Source organism: Pristiophorus japonicus, chromosome 18 (assembly GCF_044704955.1).
Source record: "Pristiophorus japonicus isolate sPriJap1 chromosome 18, sPriJap1.hap1, whole genome shotgun sequence".
NCBI classification, from domain to species: domain Eukaryota; kingdom Metazoa; phylum Chordata; class Chondrichthyes; family Pristiophoridae; genus Pristiophorus; species Pristiophorus japonicus.
The window spans coordinates 85,609,911-85,634,559 of NC_091994.1; the positions used below are offsets into that span (position 1 = coordinate 85,609,911).

At 43.2% G+C, this 24,649-nt stretch overlaps 1 protein-coding gene across 7 annotated transcripts in view; it reads left to right on the plus strand.

Annotated features, from left to right (window-relative positions):
• Positions 1 to 24,649, plus strand: part of LOC139228814 (PR domain zinc finger protein 2-like) — a 196,213-nt gene that overhangs the window by 117,834 nt on the left and 53,730 nt on the right. For 6 of the 7 annotated variants that reach the window (XM_070860211.1, XM_070860210.1, XM_070860212.1 and 3 more), the window contains 2 exons: positions 5,715 to 5,867; positions 18,628 to 18,754. In XM_070860211.1, coding sequence (XP_070716312.1) covers positions 5,715 to 5,867; positions 18,628 to 18,754 — 280 coding nt within the window. The remainder of the gene's footprint in view (positions 1 to 5,714; positions 5,868 to 18,627; positions 18,755 to 24,649) is intronic. The other variant, XM_070860214.1, reaches the window with a different exon arrangement.

Below are 24,649 nucleotides of genomic sequence, written 5' to 3' on the forward strand. Positions count from 1 at the left end.
TGGAATGAATGATCATAGCATGGTTGAATTTCAAATTCAGATGGAGAGTGAGAAAGTTGGATCTCAAACCAGCGCACTAAGCTTAAATAAAGGAGACTATGAAGTTATGAGGGCAGAGTTGGCTAATCTATTTTCCCAGTCCACTTTAAAGTGTAGGACGGTTGATGAACAGTAGCGTACATTTAAGACGACATTTCACAACTCTTGAGTGAGGAGAAAAGGATGTAAAAGAAAAGATATCCATCCATGGCTAACTAAAGAAATAAAGGACGGTATCCAATTTAAAAACAAGGGCATACAAAGTGGCCAAGACTAGTGGGAGGACAGAAGAATGGGAAGTTTTTAAAAGCCAGCAAAGAATGACTAAAAAAATGATTAAACAAGGGAAGATAGACTATGAAAGTAAACTAGCTCGAAATAAAAACAGATAGCAAGATTTTCTGTAGGTATAAAAAAAGGAAAAGAGTGGCTAAAGTAAATGTTGGTCCCTTAGAGGACGAGACCGGGAAATTAGTAATGGGGAACATGGAGATGGCAGAAACTCTGAACAAATATTTTGTATCAGTCTTTACGGTAGAGGACACAAACAATATCCCAACAGTGGATAGTCAAGGGGCTATAGGGGGGGAGGAACGTAACGCAATTACAATCACTAAGAAGGTGGTACTCAGTAAGATAATGGGACTAAAGGCAGATAAATCCCCTGGACCTGATAGCTTGCATCATAGGGTCTTAAGGGAAGTAGCGGCAGGGATAGTGGATGCATTGGTTGTAATTTACCAAAATTCCCTGGATTCTGGGGAGATCCCAGCAGATTGGAACCCCTATTTTAAAAAAAAAAAGGAGGCAGACAAAAAGCAGGAAACTATAGACCAGTTAGCCTAACATCTGAGGTTGGGAAAATGTTGGAGTCCATTATTAAAGAAGCAGTAGCAGGACATTTGGAAAAGCATAATTCGGTCAGGCATTGTCAGCATGGATTTATGAAGGGGAAGTCATGTTTGACACATTTGCTGGAATTCTTTGAGGATGTAATGAACAGGGTGGATAAAGGTGAACCAGTGGATGTGGTGTATTTGGACTTCCAGGAGGCATTTGACAAGATGCCACATAAAAGGTTACTGCACAAGATAAAAGTTCACGGGACTGGGGGTAATACTAGCATGGATAAAGGATTGGCTAACTAACAAAGAACAGAGAGTCGGGATAAATGGTTCATTCTCAGGTTGGCAACCAGTAACTAGTGAGGTGCCGCAGGGATCAGTGCTGGGACCCCAACTATTTACAATCTATATTAACGACTTGGAAGAAGGGACTGAGTGTAACGTAGCCAAGTTTGCTTTTCCTCCCATCTTTGCATTATCAGCAATATGTGAGGAGGACACAAAAAATCTGCAAAAGGACAGACAGGCTAAGTGAGTGGGCAAAAATTTGGCAGATGGAGTATAATGTTAGAAAGTGTGAGGTCATGCACTTAAATCAAAGAGCAAGTTATTATTTAAATGGAGAAAAATTGCATAGTATAGCAGGACCTGGGGATACTTGTGCATGAAACACAAACGGTTAGTATGCAGATACAGCAAGTGATCAGGAAGGCCAATGGAATCTTGGCCTTTATTGCAAAGGGGATGGAGTATAAAAGCAGGGAAGTCTTGTGTAAGGTTTCTAAATCTCTGGCATTAAATTGACAGTGAGACTGATTCTTTTAAAAACAATTTGGAACAGTTTATTAAACCACACACACATGCACAATAACCAGCAGTCGTCAGCTATCCTATGGATCTTTCTTAGTTACAACAGATACAGTGTTACAATAATGATTTATAAAAAGGTATACGTCACTTTCCCCTGGTTGGCTGAACACACGGCATACTGTTTCGGCTGGTCTTGGAATGGGTGTTTTGCCGTGTGCTCAGGAGAGAGAGAGCAGTCTGTGCTTGGGTTTTTATATCACTTAAGTCCATTGTTCCTCTGAAAGCCTCAGGAAGGACCTTGGTTCCAGGGCAGTTCCTTATTGGCTCTCCTCACTCATGTGTCTGCTGGACGGATTAAGTTAATGGCTTTCCAATTAAGACAATACACAAACACTATGCTGGAGGTCTGTGAGCTTCCATTTTGAATCTTTCAAAACTGTCTTTTCATATAGTCTACACTTTCAACATTTATACATACACAGAATCAATTTTATTACTGAACACTTTTATTCTTACACTTGCTACAGCTATACAGGGTATTGGTGAGGCCACACCTGGAATACTGCATACCGTTTTGATTTCCATATTTACGAAAGGATATACTTGCTTTGGAGGCAGTTCAGAGAAGGTTCACTAGGTTGATTCCGGAGATGAGGGGATTGACTTATGAGGAAAGGTTGAGGAGGTTGGGCCTCTACTCATTGGAATTCAGAAGAATGAGAGGTGATCTTATAGAAACATATAAGATTATGAGGGGGCTTGTCAAGGTGGATGCAGAGAGGATGTTTCCACGGATAGGGGAGACTAGAACTAGGGGGCATAATCTTAGATTAAGGGGCCGCGCCTTTAAAACTGAGATGAGGAGGAATTTCTTCTGAGTTGTAAATTTGTGGAATTCGCTGCCTCGGAGCTGTGGAAGCCGGGACATTGAAGGCATTTAAGACAGCGATATGCAGCTTCTTAACCGATGAGGGATTAATGGGTTATGGGGAGCGGACAGGGAAGTGGACCTGAGACCATGATCGGATCAGCCATGATCGTATTAAATGGCGGCGCAGGCTTGAGGGGCCGTATGGCCTACTCATGCTCCTATTTCTTATGTTCTTAAATAACAATCACAGGAAATTCTCCTGCTATGTTGGGGATGCCACTAAAACTTTGCTCCCTATAAACTGCAAGCTTCACTTAGGTTGTGATACACAAGAATCTCTGATTGCATTGTACCTTAAGTTTTTGGATATGTTACAACTCGGTGAATGCTGGGATATAATAATGTTAAAAGATTTTATGGTTGCTACTGCTCAAGATTAGTTGGAAATTTTTAGTGTTATACCCAGCAGTATTACCAGAGACACTAACTTATCGGCATTGGCAGAGCCCTAGGATTTGGGAGCATTGGGAAATGATCTGAGGGTCTAGCAGTACTTGGGGTCCCGGGGTTTGGGAGCACAGGCAAAGGATGTTTTGGAAATGATGAGGCAGATCCTGGGATCTGAGAAAATTGGAAAGCCTCTTCCAATGAAACCTTAGACTCAGGTAGCATTGGGAATGTGCTTTAAGGGCTTGTGAACACTGAGGGAGTTGGAGAGGTCTGCGGAAGAGTGTTCTGAGGTCCAACAGACCTGTGGGCAGAGGGGGGAGGTTTTGGAGCATTGGGGCCAGAGAATGGCATTATTGTGGGCTTGCTGAGATGTGGCAGTGTTGGAGGGGTGCAGGGTTTAGTAGCCTTGTGGGGAGGGAGGCTGAGGAGAATTGTACCCAAACTGCCTTAATACTTTTTGAACTATTAAGTGCCAAACTTACACTATGTTCCCACTCATGAGCATCTTCCCTCCCCAACCTGCTGGTATCTCCTTTTTATACCCTCGGGTATCCACCACCACTTTCTCCATTTTCAGTGATTTGATTTCCTCAGGTAATCAACTGGTTAATGTGTAAAATTAATTTATGTGCTGTTTTAATGCAATTAGTCTGTTTAAAAGGTTTTTTAAATTGGTTTAATATCATTTTTAATCCATTTAAACCACATTAACCACACAAAGGGATTTTATGAGTTAACTAGTGTGGTATCTGAGGAAATGGAACCCCTAAGTGACCTCCATAAATTGAACCTTAATTAGCTTGTACTGTATCTCACTGAATTCGTTTTTTTGGGAGGGGGAGGGTGAAGGAAGGATTGGAGTGGAATTTTCCTATTCTGTGTGTAGTTACTAATTGAAGCCTGTACTCCTTGCATTACTTTTGTTTCAGTACAAATATATATAAACTTTGTATTAGTGCTGAACTTGTAAGAGCATATATATTCCCCTATTTTCTTCTCATTTCCCCTTTCTTAACCTCCTTCCCCCAAAGTTGCTGACTGGTACAATTCGGTGGGTGCTAACAGCTCTCCAGCACCTTGACCTAATATCTATTCTTCATGTGTGAGCCTAGGCTCTTTGTGTTGGCAAAATCTTGTGAATGCTGGGGATATCATAGCCAAATCTGGTCCTGTCCTCACCTGATTATCATGAGCGAACTTTTCAGCAGGGAGCAAAGGTTAACAATCAACTACAGAAATCTTGGCTGTTTTTCTTCTTTCCCTGCCCCCCCCCCCCCCACAGTTTCTTAATCGGACATGCTAAGGCAAATTATTGTGTCCTGAACATTGCTGAGATGAGCTAACTTGAAGTGCACCTGGAACCATCCTGGTTTGTATCTCCAGTACCACACAGGACAATGGATTTGCCCATTAAACCATCAGGGGAGCTGCAAAGTGTGTAATACTAGCAGCGAGCGAGTGGTTTGGTTTGTTTGAATGTTCCATACTGCTTGTCCCAAAAGTGTCCTCAGCTTTTGTTTGAAGGTCAGCAGGGATGAATTAGTCACACTTGTGACTGGCACAGTGGTCTCTGACACTGCTGTTGCCTTGCTCTTTCTAATTCTTAGGGTTGTCCCATCAGCTGCAAGGTTAAATAAATCTTTAATTCATTCTGCTTTTATAAACTATTTCAAAATAACAATGAAAGCCATGCCAGTTTTATTAATTGAGACATTATTGGGATCAATATCATGTAGAAATTACATGTTCACAGCAGGCGATAATGGAATAATTTTACAGATGAAGTAAAATTGAGATGGTGGTACATAGACCTCCGTGGGAATGACCAAGTAAAATCATAACCATTAATAATATGAAGACAGAAATGTTGGGAACCTCCTCCTTTCAGTGCTCCTTAAGAATCTGTTCATTTCGAACATTCTGGCGAAGAGTCATCGACCTGAAACATTAACTCTGTTTCTCTCTCCACAAATGCTGCCTGAACTGCTGAAATTTCCAATATTTTCTGTTTTTATTTCAGATTCCAGCATCTGCAGTATTTTGCTTTTGTAAAATCATAAGCATGTTTTTTTTGAAAAAACTGACCAGAAGGAATCTATCATTTCTTTACAATGTTGCTGCTCGGGAAGGAATCCTCCCTAGTCCTAAACTAGCATGGAGCTGATGATGCCTGCTTACAGGATCTGCACAAATCTCGCCCTGAACTGTGCCACATTAGAAGCTTTCCTCAACCTGTGGACACTGAAGAGGATTGAATGAATCATCCTCCAAATTTATCTTCACATCACAGACACAGACAGACACACACACACACACACACACACACTTGATTCATTTCATATTTTAGGGAGAGGGGTGTTCTGTCTTAATACTGTTACATTTGAGTTCTTTTTGAGGGATTTGGTATATTGTAGTGTTTTCCCAAACACTTGGGAGAAGACCGGTCCAATTTGACTTATTTTGTGCTGTTCAGTGCATAAGGGGACAGAGTTAAAAGAATAAATAGCAAGTATAAACACAACAAGTCCTACACATGAAGGCTAGCAGTTTGCCATATTAAAATAAGGCTTTCCATCCACTTTCCAGCTCTCCCCACCCCCCTCAAAAAAAAAAAAATCCAAAACAAATGTTTTGTTGATGGTTACTAGACATTGGTGATGAGGACTTGCCACTAACCAAGATCAACTCTCTCCTTTCAGGTTTACTTCTCCCAATTCGGGTGGATGTGTATTGATGCCACCGATCCAAACAAAGGCAACTGGTTGCGGTACGTGAACTGGGCTCGCTCCTCCGATGAGCAGAACCTCTTTCCTCTGGAGATCAACAGGGCTATCTACTACAAAGTCTTCAAGGTAGCCGTATCCCTGTGATGTGAAGATAAATACAAGTTCTCATAAAATCACATTCTCCCCCTGCCCACTTCACACGCACAAATGCAAACATAGTGATAAATATGTGCGTGCACTTGTATTAAGTAAGCTTTGTGTTTTCTAGTAGGGTTCCCTAGCTCAGACTCCAGATGTTTTTTTTTTTAAGAAGCTGCTTTGATCCAATTTCAACTTTTCACTCTCTCCCAATAGATTCCATAGTGCTGGTCTGTCTCCCTTCCTCTTTTTCCTTTTCTCACTCCCTGCCAAAAAGTAGAATTCAAATCATCTACAGTTCTGTGACAAGTGCTGCAAAAGCCTGTTGAACTTTTGTTTTCTTCTCCATTTTCTTTCACTCTGTAATTCGAGCTTTTGAAATGCATCTGGAAAGAAACCATTATCCAAGTGATGTCACTTTATCGGATTTTCTTTTGTTTTTGTGGAGCCTTTTGAGTTACCAACTGTGGTTGGGCGTATTCCTGGAGGTTTCATCACATGACCTCCTACCTCCAAACATCCCATTCAGTCAAACAGCATTATTTCCATTCTCCCAATATTTTTGGGTTTTCTCGGGTTGCTTACAGCAGTGTCTTGGAGATTATTTTTTTTATTCCTGGACACTCCAGGACAATTCGGAAGGGTTGCCAACCCTAGGTGCCTTCCCAAGAAGGCTGAAAGCGATGGCTGTTGTTTTAACCTTGAAGCTTGTGTACAGTATGTAGTGATCCCTTTCAGCAATACAGCAGGTCCCCAAAACATTATCCACAGTAGCCACTAAGATGGGAAAGCAACTGTCAGTAACATACTTCGCAATAAACTTTTTCAAACTAATTGTTTTCTGAAGTTTTTATTTTATGCATGCAATCGTTGTTCTTGTGTTTACACCCAGTCAAAATAGATTTCAGTATTGTCAATTTATGTGTAATGAAAGTATATTGCTGAAAACCATATCTTGGTCTCTACCTTCTCATATTTTATATTGTGGCACTTGTATTGCGCAAACCTGTTTTGTACAACTTTGTTGCGACTACCCACAAAGTGAGTGTTGCATGCAGTTAGCCCTGACTCTAATCGCACCAAGAAGTTGAGGCAGCCTCTGAGACTCGAGTTAAGGAGATGTGCCATGTTGCACGTAGAATTTGGTGTCCACTTGAGGATGAACATTTATAGCAAATCTTTTTAAATACTTGCTTTAGATGTTTCTTTTGCTTTTAGTATACAGAAGCTCTCCCAATGGCCAAGTGGGTAAAGGCACCGCATGGTGTAAAACTGAACCATAAGGATTAGAAGGCTCCAGTTTTGATTTCCTGGCTCTGTTGAGCTAGCTAATCTCAAGTAGGGTGATGCTGGGGCACTACAATTAGCCTCCATGTTCCTGAGTGAGGGAGGTTACTCAGGTCAATTGTAGCTTAATTCTGCAGAATAATTTACACACTGTATGACATTTTGTTTTGATGCTAATTGTTTAATACAATACACAAGCCAATCTACAGCATGACAACATTTTTTAAACTGGGGAAACTGTGTGTGGCACAAATAGAATACACATCAGCAAATGCTGTGCAATAATATTCCTACTTGTGGTGCTCTTTGGTTCAGATGATTGTATCCCATAGGATATTCTTCACAAACTATTACTTGCTGATGTGTGCCATCTATGTAATGCATAGCTCACCGTCGTAACCCTCCTGCTGGCATAAGCCTTGTGCATATACACAGGATTGAATGCATTCTGGAGATCCTTTGTGGTTACTCCAGTTTGCACTGCTATTCAACTTCGTGCAACTTTGAAAACTCAACTCTTCTTTTTTTTCTAAATATCTAAGTGTCAAGTTCAATAAGTTATTTGGGAGGAACTTTCTGCCCAGAAAAGAAAGTTAAAATGCTAGAAATATGAAATGTGCTGTAACTTAACAGCAGGTCATTCAGCATCTGAAAGAAAAAAGTAAGTTATTATGGTGGAGAACCTTCTCTGTTCCAAATGTTAAACTGAACAAGCAGTTTTGAGGGTCTCATCTGAACAATGAACCTGTCTTTTTTTTCCCTCCTCTTTAAAGTGCTTAATGGGCCTGCTATGTATTTCAGAAAAATCTCCATTAGCATCTCTACCTTTTACTGTTAGCTGCATGTGCACAAATGATTTTAGTGATTGCAGCATTTGATGTGTAACGTAACAAAGTATAGATGTATAATATTTTTGTGAGGGCAGTGCCAAATTACTCCCACTCTTTCTGCTCCCTCTTACCCCTCCCCCCCCAAACCGATTTGCAAGAAGCTCTCACTCTCCAAAACTGGTTTCTACAACTTCTCTGGCATATTCACCCATCAATGTTGGCATATCTCTGTTTAACAATTTGTCACCTGAGGTAAATAACCAAAATAGGAATCAGACTTTTGTGTGAATCCAAACCATGATGGATCTTTTTTATTTAACAAGTTGATCTCCTGTGGTATTACTCACAGATGGGGGAAAAATTCTTGCTGTAACTGTCTCCCTTGCATAATTCTTCATCTTCAACTGCTTTCTATTTGTTATCTATGCTATCAATCTCTTCATTTTCATGCTCTGGCTCTTCCACATGCTTGCTTTCATTCTGGTGCTCTCCTTCAGTTTTATTCTGCCTTGATTATCTGTACAGTTGTATTTATTTCAAAAGCTCTGTTTCTGTTTCTCTCTCTTACATAGAAACATAGAAAATAGGTGCAGGAGTAGGCCCTTCGAGCCTGCACCACCATTCAATAAGATTATGGCTGATCATTCCTTCAGTACCCCATTCCTGCTTTCTCTCCATACCCCTTGATCCCTTTAGCCGTAAGGGCCATATCTAACTCCCTCTTGAATATATCCAACGAACTGGCATCAACAACTCTCTGCGGTAGGGAATTCCACAGGTTCCGAGTGAAGAAGTTCCTCCTCATCTCGGTCCCAAATGGCCCACCACCTATCCCTAGACCGTGACTCTTTGTTCCGGACCCCCCCAACATCGGGAACATTCTTCCCGCATCTAACCTGTCCAATTCCGTCAGAATTTTATATGTCTCCATGAGATCCCCTCTCATCGTTCCAAACGCCAGCGAATATAAGCCCAGTCGATCCAGTCTCTCCTCATAAGTCAGTCCTGCCATCCTGGGAATCAGTTCAACAGCAAGAAGGTCCCTCCTCAGATTAGGAGACCAAAGCTGAACACAGTACGACAGGTGTGGTCCCACCAAGGCCCTGCACAACTGCAGCAAGACCTCCCCGCTCCTATACTCAAATGTCCTCGCTATGAAGGCCAACATACTATTTGCCTTCTTCACCACCTGCTGTACCTGCATGTCAACTTTCAATGACTGATGTACCATGACACCCAGGTCTCGTTGCACCTCCCCTTTTCCTAATCTGCCGCCATTCAGATAATATTCTGCCTTCGTGTTTTCGCCCCCAAAGTGGATAACCTCACATTTATCCACATTGTACTGCATAAAGTGCAACATCACCACTGACTGCTGGGAGACCCTGGCCAAACACCGCCCGAGGTGGAGAAAGTGCATCCGGGAGGGCGTTGAGCTCTTCGAGTCTCAACGCAGAGAGCGTGAAGAGGTCAAGCTTGGCTCCATTAGTATCACTCAGGCTTCCAGAGTCAATCGGTCCAGATCCCACTATAGACATTGAAACATAATCTAGGCTGACACACGTGACTCCTTCCCAGATATCCGTTCTTCCATCCCTGACTCATGTTCCCAATGCATCCCTCTGGCTGTGCAGGATCACAGATTTACCCCGTTGCTATGCACAAGTAAAAACTGACCCTCGAACGGCACTGCATGTCTTGTGTAGGTATTAATGTCAAGCTTTTTTTTAAACATTATTTCTTCTTCTTCTGAGGCAGTCCCTCGGAATCAAGGATGACTTGTTTCCACACTAAAAATGAGCATACAGGAGGGCGGGTATCACTACTGCTCTGTAGACCATAAGCTTGATGCTGGGTTTGAAGTCCTGGTCTTCAAACACTCTTCTTCCGCGCCCCCCCCCCCACCCCCCCTCCCAAATGTCATGGGGGAAACAAAAAACATAGATTCACTTGAAACTTTTAACCCCATAGGAATGCTATACAAGTGTGTTTCACATCTTCCATTCGACTTGGACACAAGGTAAAACCCCACAGGGATGGTGGTGTCCTGGTTGTTGCACGTAAGCATTAAGCTCACGTGAAGGCCAAAATCTATAAGGATCTTGTGAGGTCCATTAGGCCTAGAACCTCTTGCAATGATATTTTGCCGTATATCTGCTGTGTGAGGACAGTTGCTTCTCTTTTTTTAATAAATATTCTAACCTAATATTATTTGCTTTTTTATGAAGATTAACAATGATACGCATCAAGAAGAATCGAAACATAGATTAGTTTAAAATCTTGTCTTTAGATCACACACAATTTTAAAGTACCAGTTTCAGTGAAACCATTTGTTGCTTTCCTCAAGGGGTGTAAAATACACATGAAGTTGGCTTTGTATACCAGATTGTACTGTACAAATATTAGGTGCTTCTAATCAATGTATTTTGATTTAATTACATTTTAATTTCAATTATCTTTATCCTGTTAAAGCAACAGTGTTGCCACTCGAGCTGATGCACTTTAACTTTACATGGTGATTTTTCCATGAGCTCAATTCATTCTTCAGTTGAAATTGCTCCTGCCCTTTACCTTTGGTAGAACTCCAACCATCAGTACTTCACGCTTGTGAAACATAACTCTGACTGCTTTCTCTGGATCAGCCCAATTTTAGATATAATTGTACTGTTGGATTTTTTTACAGTTCAAGTGAAGTGGGTTGAAGTGTAGTCACTATTGGTATGTAGACAAATGCAAACAAAGTACCACAAACAACATGAATGAATAAATAAATATTTATTTTGTGGTATTGATAGTTCATTTTCTGATAATTGCCACTCTGATGAGAAATGAGCAGTTGCTAAAGTCTATAGTTATTGGTAGCAGACATCTCCATTAGAAAGCAGTTCTATCTCCTACAACAAGCTGATGCTCTTGATTAATCAGGACTGATGTATGTAATAGCTGGTAATGTCTTGCTTAATAGCATTTTAACTGCAGGGCTAGTAAGCGTTTCACTGATGCACTGTAGAATCCTCCAGTGGCTGATTGGGAAATGCATTGTGTGATGCAGCACTGAAGGAGACAGATGAGGAAATTCCCAGGTTTTGATCCCCTGCCTTGTCCTGAATTAGGTTGTAATGTGCTATAACTGATCTCAGCATCATTAGCCTAGGGAGAGAAGAAAGATCAGCTAGGGATCTCTTCTGATAATTTATTAATCCTTGCTGGATGAGCAGAATCCAGAAATTGAATTATCATTAACTTACCATCACGATGTAGAATTTTAAACAAAAGATAGATTTCTTTCCATTTTTCACACCATAGTTTTGAGGGAGGGAACTTGGGTGAAAGGGCGATAAGACTTCCCCTCATGCCTGCCTAGTATTCTCCACTCTTGAGGTACCAGCAGCCCTCCATTATCAAGCTGGAATGATGATTATTCATCATTTGTGAGCTTGGATAGTGAATGTCATTTAGCTATTCACCAGAGGGATCAACAAAGTTCAGCCTAGTATCCTCATCAGAATTTTGGTGCTAAGGCCAATTGTACGGTCCCCAAATGCAGCTCTAACTGATATCAGCTAACTCGCTGCAGGCTTGGGAAAGGTTTTTAAAACAAATACTGCAACTTTACAAAATCATGAGATAACTATGGATGAGGAAGGCCATTCAGACCCTTTTAATTCATCCATCCATCCAGAAAGATTCCTCCACTACTTTATCTGAAAGTCCATTGTAAGTGTTCACTCAGTGTGTAAAGAAGAATTTGTCTTTTACTAATTTGAACCTGCATCCCCTTATTCTACTGTCACAGTTCAATTTAACTTGTATCTTTTTCATTCCCATGACTATCTTGTATGCCTCCTGAGAACACCTCGGATACCTAATTTCCAGGCTGAAAAATTCAAGTTTCTTCAGCCTTTCTCAAAACTCAGACCCCTGATACTAGGGATAATCAGCACATGAATATCTCCCTTGTTTCTTGGTGAGCAGAACTGGACGCAATACTCGTCATGTGTTCTGACCAGAGCACTCAACCAGGAAACACCAGGACTTGTTTGATGAGAATGACCAGGAGATCCAGGAACTAATAAATCACAAGCACAGGGCATTTCTGAACCTAAAGCAACAACCCAACTCTGGAGCAGCAAAGCAGGTCTACAGACAACTGAAGGCCGAGGTCCAACAAAAAATCCGTGACTTAAAGAATAGATGGTGGGTGGAGAAAGCACAGGAGATTCAGCAGCTAGCCGACAGCCATGACGTGCGAGGATTCTTCACCACAGTCAAGTCCACCTGCGGCCCAAGGTCCCACCCCACTGCTGGCCAAGAACGGGGAGACACTCATCAAGGACACCGAGGCAGTCAGGGCCTGCTGGAAGGAGCACTTCGAAGATCTCCTTAATCGAGACTCTGCCTTTGACACGAGCGTCCTTGGCTCCATCCCGCAGCATGCTACCCACCATCTCAGCAAAATCCCAGCCCTGCATGAAGTGGAAAAGGCCATCCGTCAACTCAAGAACAGCGAGGCATCGGGAGCAGATAGAACCTCCACTGAAGCACTAAAGTATGGCGGAGAGGCACTATTGGCGCGATTGCATGACCTCATCTCTCTCATCGGGAAGGAGGAGTGCATGCCTGGAGATCTCAGAGATGCCGTAATTGTGACCATCTTTAAAAAAGGGGGCAAGTCCGACTGAGGCAACTACAGAGGAATCTCCCTGTTGGCCAAAGTCATTGCTAGGATCCTTCTCAACCGTCTTCTCCCTGTGGCTGAGGAGCTCCTCCCGGAGTCACAGTGCGGACTCCGTCCACTACGGGGTACAACAGGCATGATCTTCACGGTGTGACAACTGCAAGAGAAATGCAGGGAACAGCACCAACCTTGTATGTGGCTGCCTTTGACCTCACAAAGGCCTTTAACACTTAATCGCGAGGGACTTCGGAGCGTCCTCCTCTGTTTCGGCTGCTCCCAAAAGTTTGTCGCCATCCTTCATACGCTCCACGACGACATGACATGCAAGCCGTGATCCTGACCAACGGACCCAGTCCACGTCCAGACCGGGGTCAAGCAGGGTTGCGTCATCGCGCCAACCCTCTTCTTGACCTTCCTTGCTGCAATGCTTCATCTCGCGCTCAACAAGTTTCCCCGCTGGAGTGGAACTAATCTATAGAACCAGTGGGAACTTGTTCAACCTTCGTCGCCTCCAGGCCAGATCCAAGGTCATCCCATCCTCTGTCATCAAACTACAGTATGCGGATGACGCTTGCATATGCGCAAATTCAGAGGCTGAACTCCAAGCCATCGTCAGCACCTTCACCGAGGCATATGAAAGCATGGGCTTTACACTAAACATCCGTAAGACAAAGGTCCTCCACCAACCTGACCCCACCACACAGCACTGCGCCCCCCCGCTCCCCAATCACACCCCCTTCTCCCCCCACCCCCCGGTCATCAAAATCTGCGGCAGGGCCCTGGACAGCGTGGACCACTTTCCATACCTCGGGAGCCTACTATCAGCAAGGGCAGACATCGACGACGAGGTCCAACACCGCCTCCAGTGCGCCAGCGCAGCCTTCGGTCACCTGAGGAAGAGAGTGTTCGAAGATGAGGCGCTCAAATCTGGCACCAAGCTTATGGTCAACCGAGCTGTAGTGATACCCGCCCTCCTGTATGGCTCCGAGACGTGGACCATACACAGTAGACACCTCAAATCGCTGGAAAAATACCACCGACCATGTCTCCACAAGATCCTGCAAATCCCTTGGGAGGATAGACGCACCAATGTCTGTGTTCTCGATCAGGTCAACATCCCCAGCGTCGAAGCACTGACCACACTTAACCAGCTCTGTTGGGCAGGCCACATTGTCTGAATGCCCGACACAAGACTCCCAAAGCAAGCGTTCTACTCGGAACATCTACACGGCAAGCGATCCCCAGGTGGGCAAAGGAAATGTTTCAAGGACACCCTCCAAGCCTCCTTGATAAAATGCAACATCCCCACCGACACCTGGGAATCCCTGGCCAAAGACCGCCCGAAGTGGAGGAAGAGCATCCGGGAGGGCGCTAAGCACCTCGAGTCTCGTCGCCGAGAGCATGCAGAAAACAAGCGCAGGTAGCAGAAGGAGCGTGGCAAACCAGACTCCCCATCCTTCCTTTCAACGACTGTCCCACCCAGAGACTGTAATTCCCGTATTGGACTGTACAGTCACCTGAGAACTCATATTTTTTGGAGTGGAAGCAAGTCTTCCTCGATTCCGAGGGACTACCTATGATGACAGTGTTATCACTCCCTGTTCTACTATTTAACTATGTAGTTCAACATTCTTTGACTGATGAATGCTGCCGTGCATTGATTGGACATGTTTAGCATTAAGTCTACTAAAACTCCTAGTTCTCTTTTAGCTTCACTCTAAGCTAGTTCAGCACCATTTGTGGGATACACACATTATATCAAGTACTCTGCACTTGCTGCAAAAAATGGTGACTTTTATGCCTATTTGCATATTTCTTCCAATTCATTGTGATTTCTGGGCCGCTCTTCCAAGTCCACTGTTCCTCCTAGTTTGGTACTGTGTGCAAATTTGACCACTTTGCATGAATCAAGACATTTCCATCAATTAGAAACTGTAGTGGTCTCAGCAATGAGTCCTGAAGCAACCTTCCCCATTCTAACATAACTCCTGTATGAAGTACTTGTTTCCTAACCTTCTCATCAGCTTCATATCTATTCTCAAGGTTTACCCTTGTATTGAGCCATGTTATCATGTGATAAACTGTCATTACTATTGTAAGTATGTTTTCTTCCCCTCCCTAAGCACCCCAACCCCAGAGAACTAATTGAATCATTTAGCACGTTCCGTATGAAGGTAACACTGATGTGGGAATAGACCATTTTTTGGGGGGAAGGATGGGGGGGTAGGGGGGAAGTGAGCATTCGGGTCTGTAGCAACTTTCAACATGTACATGTGACAAAATGACAGTTTGCATAACAAACTGGGCTTCGGTTTCCAATTTGAAACTGTTTTATAATGCAAGTAAAATAGAAAGAGATATATAAATTCTTCTATTTGTCCTACTGATATCAGAAGTAGCTTTTGAAAAATATATAATTGCATTGTTATTTTCAGCATTCAACCCGTCCATGACTTACAAACAGCCTAATGGACTAAACCACTATTGCACAGATCCTTTTTGAATAATAGAGATACCAGAGAGTGGGGCTGAAATTCAGCCTCCCGATAAAGCGTATTACTGCCGGAAAGCCGATTTTTTTTTTTTGTGGAATGGCCAAATTCACCTCAGTGATTTTTCCGGAGTCTCCACTTCCGTCCCACTGCTGCCGATCCCTCCTAAGTGCGTCATCAAAGCACGCACCGCCGATCTCCTGCCCCGAAGCAAAATATAGCCGCCGCTCAGTGCCCCTAACAGTTTTTTCCGTCTGTGCACGGTGTTTGTACTGTGTGTAAAATGCCGGTACGGCCACCATTAGACGGAAGGGTGCACTGCTGCGGCCACCATCTTATTTTTTATTGTCGGCCGACTGCCGGGTCGGCCTGACAATTATGCCCCTGGGTTCGCCTGGGCTGCCAACAGGTAGCATGGCACCCCCTCTTGGGTGCCAGGCCACTGGCCAGGCCAAAACGCCCAGTGGACCTAGCTAAAAGAATCACAGAGCTCGCAGCAGCTCTCCCCGGGGAGAGACGCGGTGATGTGCCAGCGTGATGATGCCATCAGCACCACGCACCCCCAGTTTGACGGACACACCACGCTTGCCCCTACTTCCGCCCCCATTATGACCAACTTCCGTCCCGCTGGGGGAAAAAAAGACCAAATTTTGCGCAAAACAGCGGTGAAAACAGTTGAAACACAGTAAGTTTCCAGTGGGGGTGAATTTCGGCCCCAATAACTATTAGCTTCATGAATTTTGCGCCTAGTTTGCCAAATATCTTTGAGTCACTGTGTGAGTCAAATATCCTGTAGGCTGCCACCTGCTACTTGCTGAGGAGGTGGTTGGGGGGGGGGGGGGGGGTGCGGCGGCCGGGGGGGGAAGAAGGATGAAAGTTCCTGGACTTTGTGCTGTTCCAGCCAGAGAAAATTCCAAAGAGTAGCACCCTATTCCTGATCAGTGGTCATTGATATCTGCATAGGAGGTCCAGCAACATGCCCTTTATGTCCAAGTAGCATCTCCACTGGGACTCTTTTTTTTTGTCCAGTTGCATGTCTGGCTTGTTCACACACTCGTTACTTTAAGGTTGATAAATTCCAGGTTCCAGCATTGTGTGTCTAATATGACCAAATACTTATCTGATACGTAGTTCCTCACACTAATTTAATTATTTAATTTTAGCACATCATATTCATAACAAATCCAGTTCAAAGTGGAGGTTTGCCAGTAACTGATGATGTCCATTAATTGCTTAGGAGACGGTCAGTAGCCATTTGCCATCAGATATCATGGGTGCCATTGGCTCTTTTTTGAAATCACTGAAAAGTCTAGCATAGATAGAACCATTCAGTCAGTCAATTTAACCATATCTGGACCCTTTAGGTAACTAAGGTTTCTTAAAAATTTAAAATGGAAGATATCCCTGAAGAACTGAATGCCATTTAATAAGCAGAGGAAAGGACACTCCAGGCTATTGATAAGACCAGAGGAGTGTGTGTTCTGTTTTTAAATGCTGTCTCTGTTCTCTTGCCCAAATATTTATACTAATCTTTTGTGGTAGGGTTTACAAGTACAAGGTAAACTGGTCAGATTTCTTACTGCTTCAGTTGCTTTCTGTAAACACCCTATGTAGTGTCTGACACACAGACACATGTAGTGCACATGGGCAGGGAAGAGTTGAGATGTGATCACAGAACTGCTCCTACTGACATGAAATAGGGACAGCTCTAAAGTTAACTCAATGTATGTGCTGAATGAGATTGATCACAATATTAAACATAGAAAATAGGTGCAGCCCTTCGAGTCTGCACCATCATTCAATATGATCATGGCTGATCATGCAACTTCAGTACCCCATTCCTGCTTTCTCTCCATACCCCTTGATCCCTTTAGCCGTAAGGGCCACATCTAACTCCCTTTTGAATATATCTAACGAACTAATGAACATATTGTATTGAAATGTTTAACTTGACAATAAGTGCTAAAGGATGTATTATCTGTTAATCCGTTATTGTAAAAGTAAATTTTCATGAAGATTGGCACGTTTGTGAAGAAATTACTGCTGGGGCCAAAATGTATTAAAACATCGTTGCTTTACATTGTGAAACATAGAGATTCTATGGAACAAAACTGTAAATTTAAATTGTCTCTGCTAAATTCAGCTGCAACACATCTAATGTATTTTTTAACATTTGCATGGTAATTTGTAGTTAAGAGGCATTGTGTCCTGGTGAAGTACTTGTCGATGTTTTTTACCAGGTGGTGCGAAAAGGAACACAAGGGCCCTGGGGCCGCACGGGCCAGCTCACACTGCAATATGTGTGCGCACTAGGTCCGTGCAGCAGAGCTGGTCTCCAGTCATCTTGGTTAATCCTTGCCACTGGACCAAGACCTAACTCTGTCAAGCCCATGTGGTGGCTGGTGTGCAGGATGTAGTTCAGGACCTGGAATATTAGGTCCTTCATTGAAACACCTGTGAACTCATCCCTTTTTGGCGTGGAAGCAAGTCATCCTTGATACGAGGGACCGCCTATGATGATGATGATGATGATTGATGAATGGTGTGAACAGTGGCAATTATATCATTGCATTGTTCATGGCACAGTGAATTTATCCGGTGGGTTACTGAACCGTAAGATCCCAAACCCAGACCAGAAAGGTCCCAAAGTCTGTGTTGAATTAGCTGATTTCAACCAGGGTGATGGTGGCATTACTACAATTGCCTTTAGCATCATCCCTGGATTACAGAGGAGAAAATCAGCCAGGGTTCGTGATCATGATGGCTGTCAAATGACCCCTATTGGATTCATTGCTGAGACTCGCACATGAATTGTGGTTACCTGAGCAAGAGACTGGAGGGGTGACCATTGCCTGTGGGACTGCAGCTTTTCAAGCAGAGGAAGTGAGCAAGTGAAAAAATAAATAAACTCAGCCTTGCAGAAATACTTGCTGCATTGCGAGCAATCAACACAAGTACATTCTCTGTATATTTTTTTAGCCAAAATATCCCCTTTAAAAATGTAGTTTTTAGTTCTTGCATACAATGTTGAAATGAGAAAATATTAGGAGTGAGATTTATAATCTGGGTGAGACAAATTGTAGATCTGTTTTGAAGGCAGGGGTCTGGTTTTATTTTGAGGTGTCTCTAACCAAATCTAGCCTTATCTAATGCTGATGTAGTCCTCCAACCACCAGGAGTTGCAGTATTTTGTTGAACCTTCAATACCATGTACACCCTCTTGTGCTAATGCAGTGCTTTTGTTAAGAACCACTTCCCAGTTGTATTGAGATTAGCATTGGTTCAAAGAGTGCTTCCTGTTGGAGTGTAATCATATCACAGCCAGGGAATAGTTCTGTACTCGGGTGTAGAGCAGTGTTTAAGCTATCCAGGCCCCACACCCTGCACCGGGGATCCTTGACTGCCTTTTTTTTTTACAAGCCTGGCACTGATTGGTGCTATTTTCTTTATTCTGTCTATAGCCAATCCAGCCAGGGGAAGAACTGTTGGTGTGGTATAATGGGGAAGACAACTCAGACATTGCAGCTGCTCTAGAGGAAGAGAGAAGTAACAATCTGAACAAGAGGAGCTCACCCAGAGGCAGGAAAGGTAAGGGACGCTTCATAGTTCTTTTGGGTTGGTGACTGGGTGGGGTGAGTGCAGTAAAATATACCTCCTACTCTCCAGAGTGATCTGGGGAAGGGGGGAGAAAGAGGAATAATTTGAGTTTTGAAAGTGCTGTAAGACTGCATGAAGTGAGCTCAGTTAACTGCAGTTGTGCTTTAGGAGTGGCACTGGAATGTCAGTTAGAGAAATGTGACTGGATGACCTTCCCAGGCTTCAGACTCCGGCAGTGTGGTAGAGGAACATTTAAAATGCAGAGCTACTGCTTCAGACGTTTCTCATTTAAAGCTGTACTGTTTCTCTTCAGTTTTTTTTTTGGAAAAATTCTAGACATGGCCTCTTTAAAAACTATTAAAGCTCACTTTTTTAACAGTTTGATGATTTATAAACTGGTCAGAGGTTTGTGATTGTGACTTTTAGAAATGTTTACTTAAACAAAGATGGTTCTTTTTGTGTGTGGGAGTCAGTGTTGGAAGTGTAGAAGCAGATTGAAGTGTGCTAGTAAATCGTGTTATGTAAGCAGTTTCTGATTTCAGAGGCCTACAAAATGGATGCAGCTGCATAATAATTCACTGAATAACTTGATTGTTCCCAGCATTTTATACCAAACCAAATGTTACTTGACCTTTTATCTGAAACACTACAAAAAAACCAGCATGAAGTGTTTTTTAAAATCTTGTATAAATGTCCAACTGTCCTGACTGAACAAATTGATTTTGATTTTCCTACCCCAATAAAATATTTTAACTTTATTTTTCCCTTCCGGTCATCAAAGTACTTCTGTATATTTTTTTTTAGCAGGGAAAAAAATCAGCACTAAATAGTTTTTTTTAAATGATTTAGACTCCCCTTACCTCACTTTACACTACAAAACTCTTCGTCATTTTTTTTCCCTTCAAATAAAACTGCGTTTGTTGGCAAAATAAATAAAACTGGAAAACAGTGTTTCATTTATTTGTTCTATTTGGGGATGCAAGAGAATAGGAATGCATTTTCTGCTCTCTGTTCAAAGTCGACCAGAGTACAAAAGGATGATAACTCTTGGGTTAATTTAGAATTTATTAAGGCCAACGTGGAATGCATTTGCAGTTAGTTGCAATATAACTTTTCCCCCGTTAAAATTACATCTCCATATCGAGCATATAAGAATAGTGCTGCAGTTATGCTGTTTCAAAGAAAAATCTCATCAGTGTTACCATTTGTAAAAAAAAATTGATAGCAGCAAGGTACTGATCCAAATCTGCCTCAAGGTCCGTAAAGGAATTGTTGCAAGAATTATCTTTCCGCGCCCCCCCCCCCCTCTAAGTACAGTGATTAGTAACCGCATTTAGGGGAAATAAATAGTTTGTGCAAAACAAAAATATTTTGAATAAAACTTAGTTGAATTAAAGTCTGAGCGTTGATGAAATCTGGGAGTTGCTCGGTGTCCCTCACCAGGAAGTAGGAATTATACAAAGAAAAACGGCTGCAGCAGAGATCCTACTTCCAAGTGCTAAGAATCTTGATAAATACACAATTGGTTTGCCAAGGAATGTTGTGCTTAGGCCGTCTACAAAAACACAGATCTATATAAAAAGCACCAGCTTGTAATTTAGTCACCTATGCAGTCTGTTTTACAAACCAGAATTCTTTACAAAAATATTTGTGCCAGCTTATTGTTAGTCATTGAATCCGGAATTGTGGATCATGGAAGCTTGTTTGGGACAATCGAATTCTGTAAATGAATTTTATTTTTGTAAGTTGGCATTCTGTCCCTGGATCAGGATTCTTGGGGTACCACTCGTTAGCCAGAGACCCCCGATAGAAAGTATGTGTGTGTGTGTGAAGATTGAGCAAGGGCCCTCGCTGATTTTTCTCCTCCTTAGCTTAGGGGCACTGAGGCCAATTGTGGCAGCCCAACTGCTGCTCCAGCTGAGATCAGTTAACTCTGCACAGAATCAGTAAGGTCTTGATGCTCCTTCCAAATTTTACAACTGCATTAACTGTGTCTCACTGAATTTAGTGTCAAAAGTTCATGGTTCCCTCTTTTTTTTAAAAAAGAAAAAAGCATTATGCCAAAAAAAATGAATAGAATGTGTTTCATGAATAGAACATGTTACAAAATTGGTTGTTTTGTGAAATTAAGCTGTTAGCAAATCAAACTCAAATCTCTCATACTCTGAACTTGGGAGGCTGAACTTGTAGTCTTGTAGCAGACTTCTGGTCAATGATATCTTTTTGTAATTATTCAAGAAGGACTCATTTATATAGCAGTTTATCATGTCGCTCAGCAAGATTAAAGCACTTCAGATAGAGTTAATTATTTTGAAGTTCAGTGACTTATTTAGGCAACTGTGGAAGCCATTTTTGAACAGGGCAAAATAGCGCGCACAACAAAAAACAACTAGTTACTGTTTTTGGTGGTGACTGGAGAATGATCATTGGCCAGGTTACCAGAAGATCTCCCCGCACTTCAAATAGCATCAGGATATGTAGTGAAGCCTCAGTTTAACGTCCCATTCGAAGGGCAGCATCTCCGACAATGCAGCACTGCACTTGTGCGCTAGCCTAGGTTATGTGCTTAAGTCCTGAATTGAAGCTGAAAAACCAACTGACGTAGGAACAGGTGTAGGCCATTTAGCCCCTCAAAGCTGTCCGCCATTGAATGAGATCATGGCTGATTTGTGACGTAATGCCTTTGCTCCATATCCCATAATATCTTTGGTTAACAAATCTATCTGTTATATTGAAAATTAACAATTGACCTAGCATCAGTTGCCATTTGCGGAAGAGAATTCCAAACTTCTATCATTTGCGTGTAGAAGTGTTTCCTAACATCACTCCTGAAAAGCCTGGCTCCAATTTTTAGACTATAACCCCTTGTCCAAGACACCCCTAACCAGCAGGAATAGTTTCTCTCTATCTTCCCTATCCGTTCCTCTTAATATCTTGAACATTTCAATCAACTTGCTTCTTAACCGTCTAAATTATAGGGAATACAACCCTTGTTTGTGTAATCTCTTCTCATAATTTAACCCTTGGAATCCAAATAATCTCCCTAGTAAATCTGCGCTGCGCTCCCTCCAAGGCCAATATATCCTTCCTAAGGTGTAGTACCCAGAACTGCTCACAGTACTCTCGATGTGGTCAAACCAGGGCTTTGTATAGCTGTAGCATAATTTCTACCCCCTTGTATTCTAGTCCTCTAGATATAAAGGCCAGCATTCCATAAGCCTTTTTGATTATTTTCTGCACCTGTCCATGACATTTTCATGATTTATGCACCTGGATGCCCAAGTCTCTTTGGACCTCCACTGTTTCTAGCTGTTATGTAGGATTACATAGGATATATGGCACAGAAACAGGCCATTCGTCCCAACCAGTTTATGCAGGCGTTTATGCTCCACTCGCGCTTTCTTCTTAATATACCAGCATAACCCTCTATTCCCTTCTCTCTCGTATGCTTGTCTAGCCTCCCCTTAAATGCATCCATACTATTCGCTTCAACCACTCCCTATGGTAGCGAGTTTCTTCTTAATTCTCTATTGGATTACTTGGTGACTATCTTATATTGATGGCCGCTTTCCTCAGCAACTGTCTCCAGCTCCGACTTAATCCACGTGGATTCCAACTGAAATTACATCCTTCATGTTTTGGATCCACCCAGGATTACAGATATCTCCGAGATATTCAGTGTTCCTCAAACCACTGCTCTTGCGGCATCCTGAGATCCACGCTCAACGCCATGCGCAGTCAATGCACGCTCTCAACCTCTCTCTTCAGCAGCAGCAACTTACTCTTTCTCTAAGCTGTCCGCAGTTCCATTTCATCTGCCGCTTTTAACAAAAACCTTTTTTCCTTCCTTTCAGGTGTCCAGGATCGTAATCTTCAAGAACTCTTGGACACTAACGCCCCTTCAGAACCTTCTTTCCCCTTCATTTTCCACTGATCCCATCCCTTCTTCCACTCTCAGCACCTGCTGTGTTTTCACTATCCCCTCTCTGACTCCGAACGATCAGTCCTCCACACAGCCTGCTTCTACCTCCTTTCCAAGATCCACAAACATGACTACCCTGGTAGCCCCATCGTTTCAGCCTGTTCTTGTCCCACGGAACTGCTTTCTTTCTATCTCGACTTATTATTTCTCCCCCCCTTGTCCAGTCTCTTCCCATCTACATCCGTGACTCTTCCGGTGCCAACCGCCACTTTAACAGTTTCCTGGCCCCAACCATCTCCTTTTCAATATAGACGTCCAATCCCGCTACACTTCCATGCCCCACTAGGACAGCCTCAGGGCCCTCCACTTCTTCCTTGAACAGAGGACCAAGCACTCCCCGTCCACCATCACCCTCCTCTGCCTGGCTGAATTTGTTCTCACGTTGAACAACTTATCCTTTGACCGCACTCACTTCCTTCAAATTAAAGTTGTTGCTATGGGAACCCGTATGGGTCTTAGTTATGCCTGCCTTTTCATGGGATATGTGGAACATTCGTTGTTCGAGTCCTACTCGGGTCCCCTCCTTCACCTCTTTTTCCGGTACATTGATGACTGTATCAGTGCCATTTCCTGCTCTCGCCCTGAACTAGAAAATTTCATTCACTTTGCATCCAATTTTCACCCTTCCCTCATGGTCCATCTCCGACTCTTCCCATCCCTTCCTTGACTTCTCTGTCTCCATTTCTGGGGATAGGCTATTGACAAACATTCACTTTTAGTCCACTGACTCCCACAGCTACCTGCATTACACTTCCTCCCACCCCGCTTCCTGTAAGGACTCCATTCCATTCTCCCTGTTTCTCCGACTCCGTTCCATCTGCTCTGACGATGCCACCTTCAATACTAGTGCCTCTGATATGTCTTGCTTTTTCCTCAACTGAGGGTTCCCCTCTACTGTGGTTGACATGGCCCTCGACTGTGTCCATTCTATTTCCCGCACTTATGCTCTCACCCCTTCCCTTCCTTCCCAGAACCACGATAGGGTTCCCCTTGTCATCACCTTTCACCCCACCAGCCTCCATGTTCAACGGATCATCCTCTGCCATTTCCATCACCTTCAGCATGATCCCACCACCAAACACATCTTCCCCTCCCCTTTTAGCATTCGAAGGGACTGCTCCCTCCGTGATACCGTGGTCCACTCCTCAATCACCCCAGTACCCCTCCCCTTCTTGTCACTTTAATTCCCCGCTCCACTCCCACTCTGATCTCTCTCAACCTCTTGCACTGTTCCAATGAAGCTCAACGCAAGCTCGAGGAACAGCACCCCATCTTTCGTTAAGGCACTTTACAGCCTTCTGGACTCGACATCGAGTTCAACAATTTCAAACCATAACCTCTGTCCCTATTTTTTTCCTTGTTTTCTCTTTCCCACAGCAGCTGTTGATGATTCTGCCATCTCCATTTCTCTCTTTCTCTTAGGCAGTCCCTCTAAGTCAAGGGTGACCTGCTTCCATACTTAAAAAAAAGAATTCTTGGGTGTTTCCATGAGGGTCCTGACGTTCCAAATCCAGAACATCATTTTAGAGGGTGGAAGATGCCTGTGCGTGAATTATTTTAACGTGGGGTGGCTGTTGCACACCAGCTGCCACACGGGCTTGACAGAACAAGGTTTTGGTCCAGTGGCAAGGAATTCAAGACGACTAGAGACCAGGCTCTCTTGCATGGGCCTAGCGTGCACACATACTCCCACTGTCCTCTCTTTCCCGCCCCCCCTCCCTGGGATTCATAGGGTGCAGTGTGGGCCTCAAGAATTTTACACCCTATCTAGACTCATCTTTTGTTTCTTAACTTGACCCATTACCATCTCCTTTTGCCTTGCACCATCATCCCTTTTGTCTCTTAATCTCTTCTGCCTTCCATTCTATCACAGACCTTCCCTTTTGTTCTTTCCTCTCCTTCCA